A 27,411-nucleotide genomic window follows, 5' to 3' on the forward strand; every position below is an offset into this window, starting at 1 on the left:
CTAGCTAGTGCGAGCTAACATGCTAACAGCTAACGGACCGTCGAGTCTCGTTGAGATCAACATGTTCTGCTGAGACATCAGAGTTCCTCTGAGGCTCGAGTGACCTCCAGGAGAGAAGGTCCAGCAGGAACCTTAAGCCCGCTGTCACGAGTGTTAGCACCGGTTAGCTTCCTCCAGCTACTACTAGCTGCTCTCAAGAGTTGACAGAATAAAAACATCAATGTCTGCGAGGAGCAGGTTGTGGGAACCATGTGTGTGGAGACCGTGGGAAAGTTGTGCAGCAGGTCTCTCATGGTGCCATGATACCACATCCCTCTGAGAGAAGTACTTTCAACTGTAGTATTGTATACGTTTGGCATCCCTTAGCTGAGAGAAGTACTTTCAAGAGTAGTATTATACACTTGAAATATACCTTGGGCATCCCTTAGCTGAGAGAAGTACATTCAAGAGTAGTATTATACACTTGAAATATACCTTGGGCATCCCTTAGCTGAGAGAAGTACTTTCAAGAGTAGTATTATACACTTGAAATATACCTTGGGCATCCCTTAGCTGAGAGAAGTACATTCAAGAGTAGTATTATACACTTGAAATATACCTTGGGCATCCCTTAGCTGAGAGAAGTACTTTCAAGAGTAGTATTATATACGTTTGGCATCCATTAGCTGAGAGAAGTACTTTCAAGAGTAGTATTATATACGTTTGGCATCCATTAGCTGAGAGAAGTACTTTCAAGTTTAGTATTATACACTTGAAATATACCTTTGGCATCCCTCAGCTGAGATAAGTACTTTCAAGTTTAGTATTATACACTTGAAATATACCTTTGGCATCCCTCAGCTGAGAGAAGTACTTTCAAGTGTATTATTCTCAAGTAGTATACTTGAAATGTGCTCTTGGCATCCCTCAGCTGAGAGAAGTACATTCAAGTGTAGTATTATACACTTGAAATGTGCTCTTGGCATCCCTCAGCTGAGAGAAGTACTTTCAAGTGTAGTATTATACACTTGAAATGTACCTTTGGCATCCCTCAGCTGAGAGAAGTACATTCAAGTGTAGTATTATACAGTTGAAATATACCTTTGGCATCCCTTAGCTCAGAGAAGTACATTCAAGTGTATTATTCTCAAGTAGTATACTTGAAATGTGCTCTTGGCATCCCTTAGCTAAATTAAGTCGATTCAAGGGTACTATGTGTATACTTAGTTTATGCTCAAACTTAGGTAGTATACTTGAAGTTTAGTTTTGTGATCCCTTTTCTATATTAAGTAAGTTCAAGTGTACTATGAGTATACTTATTTCATACTCAAATTGAAGTAGTATACTTTACACATACTATACTTCAAAGTAGTACACTGATGTATTCTTATACTCAAAGTATACTTTATGAAATTTACCGTAAACTACTCTTTTTCTTCGTGCAACTGTATTATTGTGGGTGATGTGTGGCAGAAAGTGGACTTGTTGTGTTATGGTTACACACATTAGCTGAGTATCACCATCATTATAAATCTAAATTAAAGACGTACACACAAGAAGTTTCAAATGTCTTTATTTTAAATCGATCAAGTTCTCGTCCTTTTCATAAGGGATTGGAAACGAGCCGTGTGTGTTATTGTCTGTGTTTCTTGCATGATTTGATTGTTCTATTGTGACTAAAATATGTTATACGTTTAAACGCCAGAATCTGCAGGTGACCTACGGTGGTACCGAGAAGGTTGTTGGTTCGTGTCCCATGTGAGAATGTTAAATGTAATGTCATTTTACCGAAATAAGAACTAAATGTATAGACCTAGAAAATTGGTATTGTAGGGAATTGAATATATATATACGAGAAGTATACTTCTATAAACGAAACTATATTGTATACCTAGTTCATTGGTAGTATAGCGATAAGTATACTTGTAAACTATATCGCTGTAAACCTTCAAACTAAATTGTACTTCCAGTTTAGTTTAAAGTACAACACTTTTAGTACACTACAAGTACCAGCACCTTAAAATACTTACTATACTGTTACTTCTACTTGAGTATAAAAAGTTGGAGTATACTTGATTTTGCTAATGTATTGCAACGTCAAATACCTGAAGTAGAAGCTGAACTTACTTCTGTTTTCTCGTCACAAACTCATTGGACTGAAACCAAACCCCGATCTGTGTTTCTGCCGTAGATCGAGAGTACTACCACGTCACACACCGCCATGAGTATCGAGATACCTGTGGGTCTGACGGAACTGCTGCAGGGCTACACGGTGGAGGTGCTGCGACAAAGGCCGTCGGACCTGGTGGACTTTGCTGTACAGTACTTCACCCGTTTGCGGGACACCAGGAGTCAAGATGGCTCGGGGTCCGGCGACAAGAGGATCGTCATGTTCGACGGCGAGCCCATGCAGACGGAGTCCAACGGAGACGACGACGAATCCGACGATTCCGACTTTGAACGTAAGCGTCTGCGATCAGCGGCTGCTGGAACGACACGGCTTGTAAATAAGAGAGTAGCTGTTTTTTACAGAGCGTTCCAAGTGTAATCTGGAGAGAGCCCTTGAGCTTGTAAATGCTGTGCAGCAGAGTTTGTCAAGGCCTCGCGATCCTCTCTCACTCAGTGCCGAGCTTCACCTTCACTCGTCTCGTTTGAAAACATGTATTACAGTGAGACGCTCGCTGTTGTTTCTGCTCTCAGTCAAAATACTAGAGTGATGAATACACATGCAGAACCATCTTAACCACCGTTGTATTGAAGCCCGTTTAGTAACGTGATATTTCAAGCGCTGTTGACTTTTCTGATAATCAGTTGTTTTTTTTAAGTTGAAACTTGCAGCAAGTGTTTCATCCCTCGTCTCGTGTTTTGACAAACTTGGCAGGAGTTTCAAGCGGACCCTGAAGAAGACTTTTTAAAGTTGTTTGTTGAGGGTGGTTTAGATCAGTGTGTGGTGGAGCTGGTTTTTATGAACTACAGTTTCTAGATTTCTGCAGGAGCCACAGTTGGATGTCAAAAAGATTCTGATCATCTAACCATAGATATCCAAGTATATTCTGATCATCTAACCAAAGATATCCAAGTATATTCTGATCATCTAACCATAGATATCCAAGTATATTCTGATCATCTAACCAAAGATATCCAAGTATATTCTGATCATCTAACCATAGATATCCAAGTATATTCTGATCATCTAACCATAGATATCAAAGTATATTCTGATCATCTAACCATAGATATCCAAGTATATTCTGATCATCTAACCATAGATATCCAAGTATATTCTGATCATCTAACCATAGATATCCAAGTATTTTCTGATCATCTAACCATAGATATACAAGTATATTCTGATCATCTAACCATAGATATCCAAGTTTATTCTGATCATCTAACCATGGATATCCAAGTATATTCTGATCATCTAACCATAGATATCCAAGTTTATTCTGATCATCTAACCATGGATATCAAAGTATATTCTGATCATCTAACCATAGATATACAAGTATATTCTGATCATCTAACCATAGATATCCAAGTTTATTCTGATCATCTAACCATGGATATCCAAGTATATTCTGATCATCTAACCATAGATATCCAAGTATATTCTGATCATCTAACCATAGATATCCAAGTATATTCTGATCATCTAACCATAGATATCCAAGTATATTCTGATCATCTAACCATAGATATCCAAGTATATTCTGATCATCTAACCATAGATATCCAAGTATATTCTGATCATCTAACCATAGATATCCAAGTATATTCTGATCATCTAACCATAGATATCCAAGTATATTCTGATCATCTAACCATAGATATCCAAGTATATTCTGATCATCTAACCATAGATATCCAAGTTTATTCTGATCATCTAACCATGGATATCCAAGTATATTCTGATCATCTAACCATAGATATCCAAGTTTATTCTGATCATCTAACCATGGATATCCAAGTATATTCTGATCATCTAACCATAGATATCCAAGTTTATTCTGATCATCTAACCATGGATATCCAAGTATATTCTGATCATCTAACCATAGATATCCAAGTATATTCTGATCATCAATCTTCAAGGAAAGACCAGAAAGTGTCTCTGCTGCGAGCGAAGGTCTACTGAATGGCTCTGGGCTACACACATGATGTCCATGTTATTGGATTATCTAACCAGGCTTGTATATACAGGCCTGAGGGAACTTACATTTCTGTCAAGAACAACACGGCGCTCTATGATGATGGGCCTCATGTGCTACTGCCCAACCCCTGACATGGCCTATAGCTACGAGGAGTACTTGACTGCCACCAATTAAAGAGCACATGCTCGAAAACATTTGAGTCTTGTGCACCACCATCCCATAAATTACTCTACTTGGATTTCTCGTTGGATATGTGTTGTTTCTACAAACGACATTATCATAGCCTGAGATGTTGAACAAGAATTCCGATTATTTAGAATTCTTGTTCAAATGTTTTACTCGGAATCCACTGTTTCTGTTGTGAAGCCTGTTCACTTTTCAAAACACAAATACTGTACACAAACATGACTGATTCCAGTTTATCTTCTTGATTATACTGTTCAAAATAAGCCTCATGCTTCCGGTGCTCCTGCCAGCGAAAGGGCTTCGAATGAATTTTGTTGGATTGCTCAAATCAATATGTTCCTTGACAATCATCTGTGTATTTGCTTCGTCGTAAACAAGGGAAAATTGCACAGGATGAAGCTGCATAATGTCAGGAGATGTTGTTCTGAATACAAATGACGACGCCTGCATCATATCTGGTGATCTTTCTCTGAAGGCACCAGTAGTTTGCAGTGTTCTTAAACATCTGTACTTACCTCTTTTACTTTGGAAATGATCAAAAGTTTTGTCTGAGGGTTTGTACGACGCTTTACGTGGGTTGATTTTCTGGAACTCCTGTGTTGTTCTCAGTGTTATCGTGACATTTAAAGTATATATTTTATTGGGTGTCTTTTGTTTTGATTGTTTAAGCGCTTTGTGACCCTGGTCTGGAAAAGCCCTCTACAAATATAAATGTCTTACTTACTTACTTAAGTGGTAACTTAAAGGTAAAGTAAAGTTTTTGAATGGAGACTAGTTGGATACATGGGATGTCAATGAGCCTTCGGTGCAGCTCTTGCATACCAACGAGCTCCTGTGTTCTAACGTTCACTGGAGAAACGTTGGAATAACAAGATTACAGCTCGACAACACTAACTGCAGTACGTTCTACATCGATCTGTCCTCAGATCCACAGGTTCATCAGTGTTAAATACAGTGTGCTGAGCCTTTGCACGTTCATCCTTTAAAATATACTTGCTAAAAACACCATAATGATCTATTCATGTAGGTTTTAAAGAGCTAACATGTGTTGTATCGATAATTTTGAACACTTAAAATGTATATCTGGGCCAAAAATGCCACAACAAAACCCAACATACACTGTTGGAGTTTATATAGTGGTTTGTTTTTATTCTATTTATTATTATATTCTCTAAATGTTTTTTATAAAACGCCTTAAACTATTATTAGACCATCAACTCAACAGCCGAGTCATTAGCGTCGTCATGTGTTGTGATGTTTTCTATATGATGCGATCACACGCTGCTGACTCGTAGCAAACACGTTGCTAATGTGTGGAGGCCTCCGGTCGGCTGGACAAGTGTTGTGTAACAGGTAACCTGATTATCAGGCAGCATGTCCACCGTCCTCTAAGCCTCCTGGCAAATCTTTCAGATCATCGTCTCCCACAGAAGCTGTATTTGACTGACTGATTGACAGCACTAAGTGGAAAAGCCCTCAGACTGCAGCTACTACTGAGTCGCTCCGTCTTGTCTTTAATCCTCTGTTACTCTAGCAAACCAGTCCCAAGTTATTAGTCGTGTTTTTGTGTATTCACCTAGTTGTGTTTTTGGAGTCTCTGTCAGAATGGAAAACATTACGAGCAGAAACTATCAAGATTTCCTCTCCAATGACTCAAACTTGGGGTGGTTCCGATGCTAATGCTTTCGTAGTATTTCCAAGTATTGAAACATGCTTTATCTTTGGTTGCCATGCTTGGGTATCCATGGTGATCAAAACTTGAGAATGAGTGGACTTGTCTGAGGAAAGACTGATAAGAGACGACGTCGAAGAACATCCGATGGACTTTTCACTTGTTAGCAAATGTTCTTTTGCACTGAATATTATTAGTTTTTTTATCTTTAAGAAATGGCTTACAGTGGAAATTTACCAAAGCTGAAAAATCTAACTCAAAATGTGTACAGTGTGTAATTTCATTTTCTTTTTCTTGGAATTGTACGTATTCAAAAAAAAGTATCGTACAGGAACTGAGTGAATGGATCGGTTCCCGATATCAAAACGTTTTCTACCGATGACACGTCACCCACTTTGTTGTGTTAAAGCCTTATTCCTAATTGTATTAAATTAATTTGTTGCCTTAAAAAAACATGTTGTAAGGCATCACATATACTATTTGAGCCATCGCTTAAATGTTACAACAAGTGGAAAAAGTAAAGTGCTGTGAATACTCTCAAGTATTGACTTTTCTTATCCATTAGTTGTTCGCTTCATTGTTATTCTTTTTTTCATATGCATAATTCATCCCCTTTTCCGTATAAATCTGAGTGTTGGATATTTAGAAAACACCCTGTTTATCCTGCTTTTTTTAAACGCAGAATGCTTGGATTCACTCATGTTGCCGTTCTAGTTCCTGCGTCTTCACCTCCTCTGCATACATCTCGTTGCTCACAACTCTTTGTTTGTATGATAATGATGATGTCGCTGCCGTTTCTTTGTGCTTTTAAGGCATCAATTATTGTCATCATTCGAGTTGTTCCTGTACCTTCTGCGTCGCGATTAACATAATTAATTCTTCTGCTCCGCTGGTTTGAAGTATTTCATTCGTTCAGTTTGCTTCAAAGCGCTTTTTTCTTTTTAAGTGCCACCGAAAATCTTCCACAGATCATCCTCGGTGTCTTTAACGCAGACGCTTGCTTTGACAAATTGACTGTGTTCTTTTTGGGTTGGATCTCCAGAAGAGGTTTAGTTTAAGTGCATAATCGCATCAACAAAAAGACGGTTAAGACATCAGTCAGAATTGTAGTTCTTTCCCAACGTTGACGCTCAAGTTTGTTTGAACTCGGAGGAAGACGCCGAGCTTGTTCGGTGCAAGTGGAGTTCATCGTTAAAAGCAAGCAAACGTTTCATGGGATGTGATCAGAAAGAATGCAGAGCAGACGAACACAGGAGATAAAACACAGCGATGACGCATCAGTTCAGGGTCAGTTAGCCTCTGGCTCCACTGCTGTTCCTCATTCTCACATTCTTCCACTAGTTTACATCTGATTGGGTTCAACCAACTTGTTTGCTTTCTTGTGCATGTTCCGGATTATTGTGTCCCGGCGATGACTTACTGGTTACAACACCACGGCTTTATCCCAGTCCCTCTGATGGTAGAAGTTTTATCTGGAATATTCTGGGCTAAACTACGCAACACTGAGCTCTGTTGCAAGTCATACCTGTAGTCGTGAGCGTTTCAAAGACGTCACCTGAGAAGATTAAAGCCAGGTAGCTGAAGGAAGAGGGTTGCTATGCGAGTGCAGTACTTTTAGCTCTCTTGTCATTTCAAGGTCTTTTGCACTTGTATTGTATTTCAGTCCCGGCTTCAACTTTATTGAAACCAAGCGAAGCAACAGGTTACACATCATAAACAAAAACATCTTCGCCTTAAATAGTTTAAAACGATAAACTCTCTCAACTCACAGAAAAGGATGGATAAAGGTAATATATTAGGTAATATAAATCATTTGAATTGTGGCACTTCCTCATTTCATGCCCTCAGGCCACCACTATTAAAAAAACAGGAAATGAAAAGTTTTGGCAGTACTTTAGCCACAGGCTACAGTGACTTAGTGTTTGCTGTTCTCATGGCTCTCGTAGCTTTAACAAGCGAGCTGCTTCTGCTCAGCAGTTTTCTCATGTTTCTACTCCATGATGTTCAGGGAACCATGACTAACATCTGTAGCTGCTGGAAACAAAACTTCAAATTCAGAAGTAGAAAAGTTTAATAGTATAAATCTTTCGTTTAAAGTAGCAGATGGCGTCTGCACGACGTTATTTGTCTGAAACCATCATCATTTTTTGTGGAGGCAATATTAGGGAGAAAAAAAAAAAAATCTTGTGGATCGTGTCGTGGATTTTTAAATGAAAATGAGTCATGTTGGCATCTTCACTGGTTCTATGTGGCAGGAAGTCTCTGTATGTTCTGTTGTCGTAAACAACATTGATCGATGTTTATTTTAATATTGTTTTCCATTTCAATTATTTAAATAACAGGAAATAATGGATTAAGTGAACTGCCTGTGTTGGAAAGATTATCTCGTTTTATTAGCGAAACTTTTATTGTGAAGTCTTTTCTCACAAGTCATTTCTCATAGTATCAGATTTCCACGGATTGTTTATTCCTTCTTTAAGCTGGTTCTCCGTCAACATTCTTTCCTTGTGTTCTCTCCTCATTCGTTTGAGTGCAGGCCAAGAGTCTTTGAGCATTAACTCTCATCTGTACCTCAAGGTTTAAACTGGGCTCAGGGAGTTTGATTTATTTCTCCCATGAAGGCTGTGTGGGTGGAATACTGGAGGCAAGTGGTGGAAAACGCAAACAATTTGTCTCTGTGTTTGAATACAATTGGAATATATTTAAAGTTATATTAAAGTCAATGTTTTACGTTCTGATTCATGTTGATGGAGAACGGTTACGCTTTTCAAATCACGCCTTTCCGTCCTGAAGACTTAAACAATGTTAAAGAAATGAAGATAAAAATCCATCTTGGTTGTGACCATAAGTTCCACTGGTTTCTCTCGGAGCTTCAATCTCATTAGTAGAGATGACTTAGAGAGAGAGGGGTTATTAGGTGGGTTAAGCTCTGGAGTCTCCAGCGCTCCACGAAAGTGCCTTAGCAAGACGGAGAGGCACGGTTGAAGACGAAGACGTATGAATGCAGTGAAGGAGGTCACATGCTAATCTAAAGTATAATTTCCCGGCTACATCTTTGTCCATGCAGAAAACCTGTCGGTGGTTCATCCAGCGTAATACCTGCAACAATAATGACCATGTTTGTGTCCATTATTCTGTGTTTAAAAGTGTTGCATCTTCATTGGATAAGATCCCACCTTCGACGCCATGGTCACTGTGGATGTGTTTGACCTTAAACTGCCTTCATTTATTATGTTCACGACAGCGACGGACGTCGGCCTTGTGGAGCTGCAGCTGTGATAAAGTTGTGGGGTCAACGGTTCCTTTTTTTATACCCGTGTTTGCCTAGCCTTGTGACGGTACTCTTTCTGTTGTGACATGTATGTAGTTCGTTTATTCTTCCTGGTTTACCATCAGGCCCAGAGAGATGAAGGATGTTTGAAGAGAGATGTGGCAAAGCTGTCGATGGTTTAAACAAGTCTGTTTATATTTGAACACGAAGTGACATCATAACATCTTCTGTTGATGTTTATTCACGCGTCTTAAAAGTTAAAGTTGGCAACGTTACTTTGTGAACAGAAAACTATAAACATACTCTCTGCTTTTGTTATTTGTTTTTAAACAATTGTTTATTTACATTTCTGCAGTTTTAATAGTCTTTTAATAACACTTTACTTGTCCTTGTCAATATGCACCCACTCGTTTCATTGTAAAACCTTCTTTGAAATTAATATTTAATCGTAACGAGTTGAGATACTCGAGTATTTAATGACTGAAGTCCAAACAGGCCAGAGAATGCAGAGCTTTGGATTTCTTTTGTGCCTGTAAATGGTCATGGAGTCGCTCACCAGATAGGCTGTGTTTACGTTACACTCCAGTGGTTTGATGAGAGTGTGTTGCTTTCCTACCCACAAGCTGACTTGTCATGTCCCGCTCTGCTTTAAACCTTCAGTCTTTAAATCACAGTTTGGTAGGAAAATAAGACCAAATCATGTGAAGACTGAAATGTTGAATAACTAAAATGACAATGAGTTACACAAACTACGTCACACTGAACCCCCTTTTTTAAGGCCCCACTGCAAGATAAAGAGACTTTTAATTGTGTTTACAGTCATTTCCACTGACGGGAAGACATGCATCTAGATTTCGGTGATGCTTGGAGGTTCCTGTGTGTCACATGTTAATCGTATTGAATTATATATATCTAAGTTTAGTTGGACGGGAAAGTTTTCCATTCTATTCCATAAGTATATAATGTTTACAGCAGGTTATTTAGATTTATAAACATTTATCATGGGACTTGTGAAATAGTTTAGTCTCGGAAGTCCCTTTAAGAATTAATAGAAATCATGTTGGGTTCCTTATAGTGGCGCCCAACACGTTTTGTTAACCCTCTGTGCGGTGAATCCCTGGACTGTGTTACAAACGTGACGACGAGCGTTGACACCACAGTGAGCTAATGGTCGGTGCTGGTCAGTGCCGCTGCTTCTCTTCACAAACGTGTTCGAAGAAGAAACATGGTGGTGAGGAAAGAGTGACCTTTCTTTCTCCCTCCCTCCCGAGCCTGATCGACTCAAACACACTCTTCGACCGTAAACTATACCATAATTAAATAATTAGTCACTATTTGTGACCCTGGTCTGGAAAAGCGCTCGACAAATATAAGCTACTTACTTACTATTTACTCGCCTTTAAAGTCCATTCTACTTTAAACTGTCGCTTGTCTCGCACACATTTGTAGCAATAAGTGAGAATGTGTTTTAACACATTTGCGAGTGTGACAAGTTGTGTGCGCTAAAAGTTTAATTTAGGCGAGTGGATGCATGAAAGTGTGGAAGGGATTGACGAAGCTCCTCATCTTCTCCGAGCCCGAGGTGAGACCGATCCGTCTCGTCGCATTCATAAAAGTGACAGATCAAAATCATGTTTGAGTGACGCGTGACTCAAACGACAACAGACGCAGGATAAGTATGATTGTAGTCTTGAGGTTTTCTGACGTCAACAGTAAGTAGTTGATTCACTCAACATTTCCAGTTAATCCAGTTGGCTGACGATACAATTGTGCTATTGTGTTTTTAAATAATTTTGTGAATGATTATAATGATTTGAGGATTAGTGTCAACAGTAAACCTGTGACAGTTGCTACTTTACTTTACTTTAGAAGTCGTTTTTGACAACTGGAGGATCTTATAAACTTAGAATCGCCGCTAATGCGTTCAATATAAAAACTAAAGTACATGTTGAAATGAAAGATATTTGCACACCAGTCACAGGGTTTTGGTGATGAATGGTCTGGTCCAAGCAGGGATGATCTCGTGATTCGCATCGAGTGCCAGAATGGGATAGAAATGGTTTAAGTGTAAACCGTGTCGTGCTCTCCGGTGACCCGGGATTAAAAATAGAGATGCAGATAAGCGGAGAAAGTTAAGTGCTTGTTACAACGTTCTACACCAGTTCACTTTTATTCAACGGCTCAAGTGGTCATTTCAAGACACTTTACAGTTTAAATAACACTGTAGAAGATAAACTGGTTCCAGCGACAGTGGCAAGTATACCGTTGAGCATGCAGAAAGCTCAAGCAGAACCAGACTCGGTGTGAACGGTAGTCTGCTGAGAGAGAGAGAGAGAGAGAGAGAGAGAGAGAGACGGAGAGGGGGAGGAGAAGACAGAACAGCGACACACTATGTATGTAGATCACCTGCTGGTCATATGATGTTGGTCTAAAAATGGCTGCCAGTAACATAGTTAACTTCCTGTGATGATGGAGTCTGTGCTGAATCCTTTAGCTAGAGCTCGATACTCCCTCAGGCTCGGTCGACACACTAATGATAAGATTTAACATGCAGTCCGTACAAATGTTGCCAATACTCCTGTGTATCCAGAGGCTATAAACTGTTTTTCTCACTGCGTGTTCTAAGAAACGCTTCAGACCAAAAGTATATAACACGCAACAAAATGTTTTTAAATTAAATTTTCCACACAGAGGACCGTCTTCTCAGCAGAATTAACACTGCAGTGGTGAACTTCAGAGGAGCTCGTCTGCTGTTAAAACACAACTGAGCAGAGGATACTGTTGTATCGTTTGTTTTTGTGAATCAGTGGATCAAGCAGGTATTTGTTTTCTCGCAGCGTATCCTTCTCCAGCGCTGGAGGAGTGAGGGAGTCTCTTCTTCTGCGCCTATAAGGACGCTGGTGACGATGAGTCCAGTAAGACGTGGGTTAAGTCTTCTGGAGGTTTTCCAAGAAGAGATTCTAAAGCTGTTAACCCTTGACTGCGGGATTAAAGTCACCGGTCTACCCTTTTTGGCGCTTTGGCCAGAACATTTAGTTAACCACACCAGATGAACCCTCTCAGGACATGAAAATGAAGAAGAAGAAGAATCAAATTTTCTTCTTTTTGGTTGACCCAAGAAACATTAGATAGTAGAGGATGGTATTGCCATTTTGTGTTGATACAAAAATGATCGCAAGTGTCAATGATACGATGGTGATACTGTAGGAACAAAGATAAGTGTTTAGTATTGTTGAGTACTTGACTCTGGTGTTGTGATAGTGTAGTAACAAGTATATATGTGTAGTATTGTCCAGTACTTGACTCTGGTGTTGTGATAGTGTAGTAACAAGTATATATGTGTAGTATTGTCCAGTACTTGACTCTGGTGTTGTGATAGTGTAGTAACAAGTATATATGTGTAGTATTGTCCAGTACTTGACTCTGGTGTTGTGATAGTGTAGTAACAAGTATATATGTGTAGTATTGTCCAGTACTTGACTCTGGTGTTGTGATAGTGTAGTAAGAAGTATAAATGTGTAGTATTGTCCAGTACTTGACTCTGGTGTTGTGATAGTGTAGTAACAAGTATATATGTGTAGTATTGTCCAGTACTTGACTCTGGTGTTGTGATAGTGTAGTAAGAAGTATATATGTGTAGTATTGTCCAGTACTTGACTCTGGTGTTGTGATAGTGTAGTAAGAAGTATATATGTGTAGTATTGTCCAGTACTTGACTCTGGTGTTGTGATAGTGTAGTAAGAAGTATATATCTGTAGTATTGTCCAGTACTTGACTCTGGTGTTGTGATAGTGTAGTAAGAAGTATATATGTGTAGTATTGTCCAGTACTTGACTCTGGTGTTGTGATAGTGTAGTAACAAGTATATATGTGTAGTGTTGTCCAGTACTTGACTCTGGTGTTGTGATAGTGTAGTAACAAGTCTATATGTGTAGTATTGTCCAGTACTTGACTCTGGTGTTGTGATAGTGTAGTAAGAAGTATATATGTGTAGTATTGTCCAGTACTTGACTCTGGTGTTGTGATAGTGTAGTAACAAGTATATATGTGTAGTATTGTCCAGTACTTGACTCTGGTGTTGTGATAGTGTAGTAAGAAGTATATATCTGTAGTATTGTCCAGTACTTGACTCTGGTGTTGTGATAGTGTAGTAAGAAGTATATATGTGTAGTATTGTCCAGTACTTGACTCTGGTGTTGTGATAGTGTAGTAACAAGTATATATGTGTAGTGTTGTCCAGTACTGGACTCTGGTGTTGTGATAGTGTAGTAAGAAGTATATATGTGTAGTATTGTCCAGTACTTGACTCTGGTGTTGTGATAGTGTAGTAAGAAGTATATATGTGTAGTATTGTCCAGTACTTGACTCTGGTGTTGTGATAGTGTAGTAACAAGTATATATGTGTAGTGTTGTCCAGTACTGGACTCTGGTGTTGTGATAGTGTAGTAAGAAGTATATATGTGTAGTATTGTCCAGTACTTGACTCTGGTGTTGCGATAGTGTAGTAACAAGTATATATGTGTAGTATTGTCCAGTACTTGACTCTGGTGTTGTGATAGTGTAGTAAGAAGTATATATGTGTAGTATTGTCCAGTACTTGACTCTGGTGTTGTGATAGTGTAGTAAGAAGTATATATGTGTAGTATTGTCCAGTACTTGACTCTGGTGTTGTGATAGTGTAGTAACAAGTATATATGTGTAGTGTTGTCCAGTACTGGACTCTGGTGTTGTGATAGTGTAGTAAGAAGTATATATGTGTAGTATTGTCCAGTACTTGACTCTGGTGTTGTGATAGTGTAGTAACAAGTATATATGTGTAGTATTGTCCAGTACTTGACTCTGGTGTTGTAGTATTTACAGACCACATGACTCTTGACGAAGTCGTAACTGCTTTCATTTGTTTTCAAACCAAAATGTGTCCAAACATCAGCTTTAAAAGCTGCTGGAGTCACCGTATCCTCTCGTCCTCAGTCATCACCGGGATCTAATTCTTCCTATATTTGTGGAGGACGTAATGACTGCTGCCATCTAGAGGCCAGAAGTTATATGGCAACTTAAACATGAACAAACGCTGTGAATGTTAACAGTAAATGTATACAATGTTTTCCCACACCTCTTTTCAGCAGTATATAGTCATTATTCTAGGTAGGAATTTGAAATCTATTATCTTATAGAATGCAAGTTCTCGTTCGGACACAATCTAGTGCTGAACTTGTACTCGGATGCTCAGAAATGTCCAGTCATTTTAACGCTTGAACCTTGAGGCATCGGACGTACATGTGGGCGTTCAGTTAATAATCTGCTTCATTAAGCTCGTTTCTCTGTCGCTACAGTTTAGCTCAATGTTCCTTGGTTTCATATGCGAGGATTTGCCTCTTGACGTGCGGCCAGGACGCGCCGTTAAGCCGGCGCTGGTGCGTGAGTAAGCGTGAGCGAGTGCATGCGGTGTGTGTGACGGCGTGCATGCGGTGTGTGTGACGGCGTGTGTGTGACGGCGTGCCAGCAGAGTCTGACAGTGACATCCTGGAGCACGTGATGGAAGCTCACAGCTCCATGTCTGACCCTGCTGCCACCGACCGGACCTTGAGAGAGAGTCGTCCATCTCTGAAGATCCGCCTCGTCCATGACGCCCTGACCATTGAAAATATTAGCAAATGATTTTTCAGGATACTTTGCGATTAAAGTCGATGTAATCAGAGATCAATCGTTCCCTGGTTCATTCTGCAGGCTCTGTTCAAACGACACAAACGATTAGAATTGATACTTTTAAATGAGTGTATAGAATTATGAACGATTCAATACATTCATTAATTGCATATATGACATTTTTTTGTGTTTTTATTGTCACTAAGAATCATTTTCTAAATGCAAAATGTTTATATCAAACGAATGCTTTGACAAGCTTTGAATGTTAATAATGAAAACTGACACAATTGAATGAAAAACTCCAGGAACAGATGAATTTCTGAGTTTTTATTTATGTCCCGTGTGTATTACATCCATAAAAAGACGGTAATACATCTGTCATTATACAACACTCATCTAAATTCAAATCCTTTTTATTAATAGTTTATTTTATTTTCATGGTCTGCGTTATACGTTTCATTTTATTGGTTTTAAAATGATAAATGATCATCTGGTGTTTGATTATATTTTTAACCCAGAGCTCTCTCTTCATCAGTATCTGTTCATTCATGTTCGGGTGTAGAAGCAGAGAAGGATGGTGGGAAACAGAGGGTTGATCTGCCGCAAGTAACAAGCTCGGCTGAGGATGTGGAGGTGGGCGGCGGCAAAGGAAGAAAAAAGGGGGGTGAAGGGGTTCCGTTGTTATGGCGATGAGATCCTCTTTGTGTTAGGTTGTCAGGGCAACTTCAGGCATACTCTTAACACAGCCGCCATCTCTGTCACCGCCATCCCAATCCCCCGGCAACATGAGTGAAGTTGAGGGCGCCGTGTCCCTTTCACTCGTCTCGTCGTCCACATGCATCACACCTTCTTTTTTTACCCAGTCAAGCTAACGTGCAGAGCTTTAGCAAGTGACGGGTGCTTTAACTGGGAATAAAACGTCTCTTCGTGGAGAATATACGATCCATAAGAAACCAGAAAGTAAAAATATCATATAAATGGAAAAGCAAATTTGGAACAAAATGAGAATCAATTGAATTAAAATAAATGGATGTAATAGTTTACAAGATAAATGATCAATGTATCATGTTATGATGTGATATAACAGGAAAATATATATTTATTTCTCAGGGTTGTAGAGCTTTGAGTGGAAGCGTCTCTTGACAGCTACTGTTGTGACGTTGTTTAATGTCGGAGGATCTGCCCGGGATACACCAGGTTTGTCTTGTTGGTCGACTCTCGGCTTCCCTCGCTTTCAGACGGCAAGAAGACGCCAGACTTGTGAGATGAGAACGCAGCTTTGTAATCCGTGCGTGGGGGTTTCATTGAGAGCTGAGGGGGTTTCATTGAGAGCTGAGGGGGCCATGAAGCCGGTGAATCACAGACTGTGAGGCATTAGAGAATATGTATGTGCAGGGAGTGTGTAAATGTTTTCTTCTTTGCTAAAGCTTATCAGATACACTTGTGTGTACAACATATTTGTACATACTTTAGTTTAAATACTCTTATTTAGCATTCCATGTTCAAGTAATTGAATGTATATATTTCATTATCCTCATTTATTCTTTCATATTCTCTCTGTGAATACCGTAGGTTCGGGTCATACCACCCGCTCTACTATGACCTTTACTGGACTAGTGTGTCCAAAATTAGAGCGACCATCCTTTTCCTGTTTCCTGCTTGAGGGACCAGCAGGGAAAATGTGACGTGAAAAGCAAAAGTTTGTAATTAAAATAGTCTTATTTATGAAGACGTTAATATAAGTGTAGTTACTCCCTCGTCTTTTCAACCCCGGGTTCATATGGACGAGTGATACCTGCGGACACTGCAGTGTTAAACTCTGCACATGTGTCTCGGGGACGGGAGTAAGTGGTGTTTATGTGTGAGGTTCTCCAGAGCCCATATCTTCACAGTCTGAGTCTAATGGGCTCCGACAGAAGGTGTCATAAGGTAGCTCCGGGTCCTGCCTGTGTGTGTGTGTTTAGACCCCGATCTCTGTCGGACTGAATAAGCATTCACTGACTTCAAATGTGCTTTGAAAGTCGTTTACACTCAGTATTTGATCAGGTTAAATGGTTGATTAGTATTTGCGTAATGAGCTATTTTTTTGATATTTACCAAACATCTGATCTGCCATCAGGTGCTGTTTTCTGAAGCTCCAGATGAAAGTCTGTGGATCATTAACACTCGTGCAGACCCATCAGCATCTGTGTAAACAAACCGATCCATCTGTTCTGGATGCAATCGCTGCTGCACTTGTTATTGGAAGGAAGTGCGCTCCTTGTTCTGCTAATGTTATTGAGCACATTCAATGTGCAGTCGTTTGCTGATGCGCTGCTCAAATACAAGCTTTTAAATGGCACTCGCAGACTGTATATCAGAATTTATAATCCAGTTATTCGTCAAATAATCTTCACCACTTGATGCACTTTTAAGTAGACATTTTTTAAATAGTGTCATAAAGTTTCTTGTAAAATGTCTTACGACATAACAGTCCTTCGTTGCTGATAGACGACTGGTGCTGACGTCACACACCAATATATCACTGATACAAGTCATGTATTGGCTACTATAAAACAGCTGTACCACCTGATGGTTGGACCTCTGCTCAAGGGAAGGACGTTCTCTCCAGAACCTCCCAGACCGGCTGGTTCCTCCCACATGTTTGAATTCTACTCAAGGCTGCGTGGGTTTACTCCGGGTACTCCGGTTTTACCCTTGCGCCCAATGACATTTGTCCACTTCTCGTTTGTGTTTAGAAACCTTGAACATTTTTCATCGAGACCAATAGAAACATTTTCATTTAGAAGAGATAATGTGTGTCAAGAAGCTTTTGATACGACAAGATATTTAGTGATAGTGTAGTAACAAGGACATATGTGAAGTATTGTGGAGTACTTGACTCTGGTGTTGTGATATTGTAGTAACGAGTATATATGTGTAGTATTGTCCAGTACTTGACTCTGGTGTTGTGATATTGTAGTAACAAGTATATATGTGTAGTATTGTCCAGTACTTGACTCTGGTGTTGTGATATTGTAGTAACAAGTATATATGTGTAGTATTGTCCAGTACTTGACTCTGGTGTTGTAAAAGTGTAGTAACGAGTATATATGTGTAATATTGTCCAGTACTTGACTCTGGTGTTGTAAAAGTGTAGTAACGAGTATATATGTGTAGTATTGTCCAGTACTTGACTCTGGTGTTGTAAAAGTGTAGTAACAAGTATATATGTGTAGTATTGTCGAGTACTTGACTCTGGTGTTGTGATAGTGTAGTAACAAGTATATATGTGTAGTATTGTCCAGTACTTGGCTCTGGTGTTGTGATAGTGTAGTAACAAGTATATATGTTTAGTATTGTCCAGTACTTGACTCTGGTGTTGTAAAAGTGTAGTAACGAGTATATATGTGTAGTATTGTCGAGTACTTGACTCTGGTGTTGTGATAGTGTAGTAACGAGTATATATGTGTAGTATTGTCCAGTACTTGACTCTGGTGTTGTAGTATTTACAGACCACATGACTCTTGACGAAGTCGTAACTGCTTTCATTTGTTTTCAAACCAAAATATGTCCAAAAATCATCTTTAAAGGCTGCTGTAGTATCCTCTCGTCCTCAGTCATCGCCAGGATCTCATCATTTAATTTTTCCTTTAACTGTGCGCGACGGACTAAATTAAAAATGTGCATGTTAATTGTAAATTAAAAGATATTCTGATTATTTTATCACATTTTTCTGAAATGGTAACCACATCATGATGTATGTTTGATGGCGTCTGTTATGAACGAGTGAATGATTTGTGCTGCAGAGATGGTGGTTCAGTGAATATAACTCTGTCCTCTCTGTGTCTCCACAGCTCCGCCACCGAGCAGATTCAACAGACGAGTGTCAGGTGAGACGTTGGAGTGTGTGCATTCACCAGCTTGTGTTTGACGTCATGCCTCTCCAGTGTCACCCACACCAGCAGCTCGCTGACCCGAGTGTTATCTGTCGCTCACGTCCAATGAGAGCCGACTGTCGAGATGTCGTCGGACGTTTAGAAGTATTTCACGTGCGTGTTAAAGCTCTCAGAAGCTCTGGAGCTTCAGGTTATCGTGCCCAGACTCCGTACCTGTCGTGGCTCCTCACGGTTCAGCGTGTGCTCGCGTAATTGAAGACTGTCGTCTGAGGGACCAGGATGTTGATTACACTCCGAACGTGTCGACTCGAGCGAAGCCGAACCGGCTTTTGGTTCCTCGATGGGGAAATAAAAACGCTTTTCAAGGATGGAATTTAATAAATCCTGTCGAAATGAATCGTCTTTTAACGGAGCTTGAGCAGCAAAGTTACAAATGTTTCATCAAGAAAGAAGATTTCGGTTTTTTTAATGACTTTATTTGCAAACTGAGTTGTTATTTTAAGAGAGAAACAACAACTTATTTAATCTCGATGTTCAGAACCCAGGACACCCCTTTATGAAACCACAAATAAATACTTAGTGTTTGGATGTTCACTCTCATAACATTCTATTCTGATCTTGTGAAGAGGAAATCCCTGTTTTATTTCAAGCAGAAGGTCATGAAGCTTCTTTGTAATTTACCAGCGACTGATGAAGCCTCACATGATGGTTTCTTTTTTGGTCTGACACGTTGAACAGTTGTTTCCCTCCAGGTTGTTGGTCATAGGAAAGTCGATTTGTAGATGAGCTGGAAGATAAGTTACGCTTGCAGTTTAATAGCATTTTTTCAGCCCCTATTGTCTCAAATAATGCAGTTTTATTTGATGTTTCAAGGTTTTTATTCCACATTAAACCTGTTTTTTTTTCTAGTGTGAAAAGCAAATTATCTTCCTTCTTAGTACGTTCAGTGTGTATCATTCAGTTTTCACTCGTGGTCGGGCTGAACTAATGGAGGTGACCACTGTCAGCGTCACACTTGATCTGCAGCCTGTGAATGTTGAGAGATAAGACTGTGTTCATTGTTGCAACACAAACGCACACACACGCAAATCCTCCTCTATTTTTGTCACACATGTTATTCTAATGAAATGTATTTGAATGTTTCAAGTCTCTGTGAGTCATTGATTCGACTTTAATTCAGCTGAACGTATAGAATGATATTAAAGTGTGTTGGTTCTGGTGCGTCCAGTGTGTGCAGAAGCCTTCAACCCAGACGACGACGACGAGGACACGGAGCCCCGAGTGGTTCACCCCAAAACAGACGAGCAGCGCTGCAGACTGCAGGAGGCCTGTCGAGACATCCTACTCTTCAAAACACTCGATCAGGTTCATAAAACTTTCACACAAGCACTCGCGCTCTCGTGGTTTTACTCTCGGACCGCCGTGTTTTTGACGTCACGAAAACACCGGTTAGTCGTCGGCAGAACCTCCTGCTGTAATCCGGTGTTTATCACATTATTATTGCAACACCTCAGGACTTGAGCTGTTCTTCTGCTCCACACGTTTCACTTTCTTCCTTTTGTTTGTACAGGAGCAGTTTTCTCAGGTGTTGGACGCCATGTTCGAGTTGTTGGTGAAGCCTCAGGATCACGTGATCGACCAGGGAGACGACGGAGACAACTTCTACGTCATCGAGAGGTCGGTAACATTTTGAACCATTGTCTCACTCTTCAGCATCACTCGTGAACTCACTCCTGCTTCAATCACTATAATAAAAGCTGTAACGCACGACACGGATGGATCTGATGACAGGCTTGTCGTCCAGAACCTTACGTCACACAACTTTGTGCACATTTAAGAGATTAGAGGTGTCGAGATATGAGCCGTCGTCACATGGAACGACTTATTTATTACATTTGCTGGACGTCAGGGTGTGAGGTTCAGTTCGGACGACGGGTGCCGATGTTGGGGAGCACCAGGGTCAGGAAGGAGCAGAAGAAAGACCGGATCGTCTGAGGGGATCGTGAGCGTGTGGCGTGAACAACACTGTGTTAAAAGATGTGTATTTGTTGTGTGTCATGGCTCCGACACGGATGACATCATAAGAACACTGGGAAATAACACGATCCATAACTGTCAGTACAACTGTGCCGTTCTTTCATTGATCATCGTTTACTTCGGTTTAAACATGTGATTTCTGGACGTTTAACACGTCAACAAACATAGGATCGATTCGTTTGACGATATAATCTTCAGCCGGTTCTCGGTGTTCGCTCACTCTTTCTCTGCTCGACTTGCCCTTTGTGTGTGTTTTGTGTATATACATCTGTAACCTTTCAAATCAGCATGCCTTCATGCGTGTCTCGTGCGCCCAGATTTCCTGCGGGTGCTCGTCTGCTAATATCATCAGAGCAGTCGAGCGAACACCGGCTCTCAGATGTTGAATCAACACTGAGCCGTTTCTGGTTTTATCTCATTGTTTGAGTCCTGAATGGAAACCAACGCATCTTATTGTGTGTAATCGATATCAGTCATCGTTAAACACACAAGCGATACTGTCGTGTAACATAAACGATTCATCATCTCTCAGTTATACATTTGTACCGTGTACTTCAAGTATGTTAGCGATTAGCTTAGCGTTGGAACAAGTATATATGTGTAGTATTGTCCAGTACTTGACTCTGGTGTTGTGATATTGTAGTAACAAGTATATATGTGTAGTATTGTCCAGTACTTGACTCTGGTGTTGTGATATTGTAGTAACAAGTATATATGTGTAGTATTGTCCAGTACTTGACTCTGGTGTTGTGATAGTGTAGTAACAAGTATATATGTGTAGTATTGTCCAGTACTTGACTCTGGTGTTGTGATAGTGTAGTAACAAGTACATTTGTGTAGTATTGTCCAGTACTTGACTCTGGTGTTGTGATAGTGTAGTAACAAGTATATATGTGTAGTATTGTCCAGTACTTGACTCTGGTGTTGTGATAGTGTAGTAACATGTATATATGTGTAGTATTGTCCAGTACTTGACTCTGGTGTTGTGATAGTGTAGTAACAAGTATATATGTGTAGTATTGTCCAGTACTTGACTCTGGTGTTGTGATAGTGTAGTAACAAGTACATACTGTATGTGTAGTATTGTCCAGTACTTGACTCTGGTGTTGTGATAGTGTAGTAACAAGTATATATGTGTAGTATTGTCCAGTACTTGACTCTGGTGTTGTAGTATTTACAGACCACATGACTCTTGACGAAGTCGTAACTACTTTCATTTGTTTTCAAACCAAAATATGTCCAAACATCAGCTTTAAAAGCTGCTGGAGTCACTGTATCCTCTCGTCCTCAGTCATCGCGGGGATCTCGTCATTTAATTTTTCCTTTAATTCTACATTTGTACCATGTAATTCAAGTATGTTAGCGATTAGCTTAGCATCGGATCGACCCCGACGTTGCTCACGTAGAAGGAATTACTGGAATATCAAAATCCAATGTTACATTTTTGTGCAGAACAGGGATATTTGGCAGGATTACATCAGATCCCCTCGAGCGAACGTTGTTTCTGCTGCTCTTATGTATTCCACCTGATGCACGGAGTGACATGGAAGAACTTTGAATACATATTTAAAGGGGAAAATACCTTTTTTTTTTTTTTTTAGCTTAAAAGATCATCATATTTTCAGTAAATTGTAGAGATGACAGTTGAAGGATCTTTGATAACACAAGTAAAAGTATGAGCTGATATTGATACGTGTTTTTATTGGTCCAAGCTTCTTATTTTACTGACTGAACAGCACTTTTCTACACGTCTGTCACATCAGTTCAGTTTGATCCTCCCGGCGGCACACATGGCAAATATCCGGCGAGATCCTCCTAAGACGTCAGATCTCTGGATATTGCGTCTCTAGGGAGCGACTCCTCTTCCGTCCAGGAGCGTCTCCTCGTCGATGCTGACCCGTCTCTCTCTCTCTCTCTCCTCAGGGGCGTCTACGACATCGTGGTGTCAGGCAAGTGTGTGGGTCAGTACGACAACAAGGGGAGCTTCGGCGAGCTGGCACTGATGTACAACACGCCACGTGCCGCCACCATCGCGGCCACTCAGGACGGAGCTCTGTGGGGTCTGGTGAGTCCCTGGACCTGCAGCCGTGACCATAAGAACACGTGACTCGTGTAGTGCGTTGATTCAAGAAGTCGAGTCACATTCAGAATGAAACTCTGCCTCTATGAATGAAGCTGCCGCTCCACGTGCTTTCAGCTGCAACAGCGCCCCAGTGTGGCGGAGCATGATAACGACTGCAGAAGCGAGAATGTTGTGTATTTTTTTAATGTTGTCGTTTGTATTTGCAGGATCGAGCCACGTTTCGCAGACTCATCGTCAAAAATAATGCCAAAAAAAGAAGGATGTATGAATGTTTCATCGAGTCTGTGCCATTACTCAAGTCACTGGAGGTGAGTTTGATAAACTGCTCTTACACATAACTAGTACTTACTTACTTACTTACTAACTTACTAACTTACACTCTTTCACTCTGACATCTGTGGATACACTTAATTCAGTTAAATTCATAAAATACAAATCTGGTTTTATAGTTGAACGAAAGTGTGAATGTGCCTGTTTGTGTGTGTTGTTGTGATGTGTGACTCTATTGTATCATCAGTGTGTGTGTGGTGTTGTGATGTGTGACTCTATTGTATCATCAGTGTGTGTGTTTTGTTGTGATGTGTGACACTGTTGTATCATCAGTGTGTGTGTGATGTGTGACTCTATTCTACCATCAGTGTGTGTGTGTTGTTGTGATGTGTGACTCTATTGTATCATCAGTGTGTGTGCTGTTGTGATGTGTGACTCTATTGTATCAGTTTGTGTGTTGTTGTTGTGATGTGTGACTCTATTGTATCATCAGTGTGTGTGTTGTTGTGATGTGTGACTCTATTGTATCATCAGTGTGTGTGTGTTGTTGTGATGTGTGACTCTATTGTATCATCAGTGTGTGTGTTGTTGTGATGTGTGACTCTATTGTATCATCAGTGTGTGTGTGTTTGTGTGTGTGTTGTTGTGATGTGTGACTCTATTGTATCATCAGTGTGTGTGTGTTGTTGTGATGTGTGACTCTATTGTATCAGTGTGTGTTTGTACAAAACTCTCTTTTCATTGAAATATTGACATTAGAAATTGATCTTAAGCTCCGCCCACTGAAAACACTTGTTTTTCTGGAGATTAAATCTTGTTGACCATAACCACACCCACTATACTGTGATTGGTCAAGCGTGGAGGTTTGTCACCACGCGTCATCAATCCTGGAAGTCTCCACCTCCAAGGGACTCGTTGTATAAACAAAGCGGGGTGTGATTACAGCTGAAGGAGGAGTGAAGCCATTATTACATCATAATGGACTCTCGTAACCTCTTGTTCGCCCAGATTTCAGAGCAACTTTATTGTGTAATAAGTTCAAATCATGATGAAGGATTCACTGCATCTTGAAGAACATGTGATTATTTCCGAGAAACAAATCGTTCGATGTATTTTCTCCTGAAGGCGACAGAGCGGATGAAGATCGTGGACGTTCTCGGAGCGAAGCAGTTCTCAGACGACGAGCGCATTATCTCCCAGGTGAGACCTGTCGTCTGCTGCCGATCTGGGAACACATGTTGTGTATCTGTTAACAACAAGTTGTGTCTCCTCCAGGGAGAGCGAGCCGAGTGCTTCTACATCGTAGAATCTGGTGAAGTCAAGATCATGATGAAGAGTAAAGTGAGCAGAAAACTCTTCTTCTTCTCAAATATGTTAAGATTCTGGTGTTCGACGCCGTGGAACCAAAATAGAAACTGACACCATTTCCCAGCCAGTTGGTGCAGAACACTGTGACAAACCCACACACACACCCATTCAAATCACCAGCGTGCGACTCTTGGTTTCCCCATAGCAACAGCATGTGTCGTCCGTCGGCTCGACTCGTGCTGAATGTCTTTTTTTCTGGTCAGACGAAGGCCGACCATGCGGACAACACGGAGGTGGAGATCGCTCGCTGTAGCAGGGGCCAGTACTTCGGGGAGCTGGCCCTGGTCACCAACAAGCCCCGCGCCGCCTCGGCCTACGCAGTGGGCAGTGTCAAGTGTTTGGGTAAGATCGGGAACAAAGACGCGCTCCATTGAATGAAACACAACATTCATTCTCCACTGAGTCTCAAGAGCCTGAAGGGTTTTCATCGTGAAAAACACTAGAATAGAAACAATGAAGGTTGAAGTAGATTCTGGTCAACGTCAGTGTTTTTCTGATGTAAAAGATCAAAGGATTTTTATCTGTCAGTCTGAGTTGTTACAGCAGCAGCTTCATGGAAAAAGATACACACACATGTACATACACACACACGTACATAAACACACACTGGACACACACGTACATAAACACACACTGGACACACGTACATAAACACACACTGAACACACATACACACGCACACATGTACATAAACACAAACTGAACACACGTACATAAACACACACTGGACACACACGTACATAAACACACACTGGACTTACACACACACACACACATGCGCACATATACATATGCGTACATAAACACACACTGGTAACACACACGCGTACATATACACATGTGTACATAAACACACACGTACATATACAAATGCGTACATAAACACACACGTACATATAGAAATGCGTACATAAACACACACTGGTAACACACACGCGTACATTTACACATGTGTACATAAACACACACGTACATATACAAATGCGTACATAAACACACACGTACATATACAAATGCGTACATAAACACACACTGGTAACACACACGCGTACATATACACATGTGTACATAAACACACACGTACATATACAAATGCGTACATAAACACACACGTACATATACAAATGCGTACATAAACACACACTGGTAACACGCGTACATATACACATGTGTACATAAACACACACGTACATATACAAATGTGTACATAAACACACACGTACATTTACACATGTGTACATAAACACACACGTACATATACACATGTTTTCATAAACACACACGTACATATACACATGCGTACATAAACACACATGTACATTTACACATGTGTACATAAACACACACTGGACACACACACACACACACACACACGTACATAATTACACACAGACATACGCAGTCAAAAACTCACACACGCATACATAAACACACTGTACACAATCTAGACACACTGGACACGATCAGAGCCAAACACGCATACACATGCACACACATGCACACACAGGCATAAACACACACACACAAATATAAATGAAAGTAATAACATGTAATAACGACTGGTGTGTTGTTCTCTCCTCAGTAATAGACATTCAAGCGTTCGAGCGTCTGCTGGGCTCCTGTAAAGAGATCATGAAGAGAAACATCTCCCACTACGAGGAGCAGCTGGTGGCTCTGTTTGGATCCAGCATGGACCTGAGAGACTGAGCCTCGTGCACCGCCCTCCGTGCCTTCTACCATAGACACACACACACACACACACACACACGCACAAGCGCAGACACACATCAGAGATGGACACACACAAACCATCAATGGCTACCAAAACACATCGTAAGCTTTACCTACAACCGTTTTCCAAGTTTCTAGAGCATCACACGTTCTCATTTAGTCACACGTGCACACCTGCACACACGTGCACACACACGTGCACACAGGTGCTGAGAGACCGCGGTCGTGCACGTCACAGTAGAACACACTCCCGTCAGCACTCGCACACAGACGCCCGACGCTCTCGTGTCTCCACTGCCTTTATATTGATGATGAACAGCAGTTGAAGTCATGACCTATCGTTTCTACTGACACACACACACACACACACACACACACACACACACACACACACACACACACACACACACACACACACACACACACACACACACACACACACACACACACACACACACACACACACACACACACACACACACACCAGGGTGTCGTGTCACTTCTGCAAAAATGGACACATTGTGCTCAAAGATAAATGATCAAAAATGCAAAAAAGAAAGTGAAACAAAGACGACAATTTTAGAACATTTTATGAACATTTGCGAAGATTCTTTGATAAAGTTTGATTTGAATGAAAGTGTTTTCATCGTCGGGAGTCGAGCTCGTACTTGTGATTATTGATTATTGATCATTGCAGTCTGAGGCGGCGGTGACCGCGGCGACCCCCCCTGACCCCCCAACACAGTTCTCGGCCATTGTTACTCTTCTTATCAACGCCACACACATCATTGTGTTGAATTAATTCTTAATGTGTTGTTGTTATATATTCATTTATTATCATTTTTCGTTTAATTTTGATCCAATGATGAAAAGAAAATTCAACATCCATCTCTGACGAAATGTAAAAACGGAACAAAAAAAAGAAGATTAGTGCTTATTTCTCTTGATTATGATTTAATGAGTTGTCCTGATTAAAAAGAAATGGAAAATAAAGAAAACAGTTTGGTTACTCGTGCCTCGTGCGTGGATTTGTGTGTTTATTCATCATTTTTTTAAGAAATGCGTTAACTATGGGTGTAATGTCGCTCCCATCCACTAGGTGGCGGAGGTGGTGCGGCGTTGTGGTGAAAGCGTTT

The 27,411-nt window shown here is 40.5% G+C and overlaps 1 protein-coding gene across 1 annotated transcript in view; it reads left to right on the forward strand.

Moving 5' to 3' along the window:
* prkar2aa (protein kinase, cAMP-dependent, regulatory, type II, alpha A) overlaps window positions 1–27,290 on the forward strand; it is a 27,835-nt gene extending 545 nt beyond the window's left edge. The window contains exons 2-11 of the mRNA XM_087781342.1: window positions 2,171–2,441; window positions 18,745–18,780; window positions 20,015–20,151; window positions 20,357–20,463; window positions 22,747–22,888; window positions 23,113–23,214; window positions 24,302–24,376; window positions 24,452–24,517; window positions 24,748–24,886; window positions 26,127–27,290. Of these exons, the coding sequence (XP_087637468.1) occupies window positions 2,201–2,441; window positions 18,745–18,780; window positions 20,015–20,151; window positions 20,357–20,463; window positions 22,747–22,888; window positions 23,113–23,214; window positions 24,302–24,376; window positions 24,452–24,517; window positions 24,748–24,886; window positions 26,127–26,251 (1,170 nt within the window). The 5' untranslated portion in view covers window positions 2,171–2,200 and the 3' untranslated portion in view covers window positions 26,252–27,290. The remainder of the gene's footprint in view (window positions 1–2,170; window positions 2,442–18,744; window positions 18,781–20,014; window positions 20,152–20,356; window positions 20,464–22,746; window positions 22,889–23,112; window positions 23,215–24,301; window positions 24,377–24,451; window positions 24,518–24,747; window positions 24,887–26,126) is intronic.
* Window positions 27,291–27,411: the final 121 nt, after the last annotated feature.

This window comes from Callionymus lyra, chromosome 19 (assembly GCF_982586985.1).
Source record: "Callionymus lyra chromosome 19, fCalLyr1.hap1.1, whole genome shotgun sequence".
NCBI classification, from domain to species: Eukaryota; Metazoa; Chordata; class Actinopteri; order Syngnathiformes; family Callionymidae; genus Callionymus; species Callionymus lyra.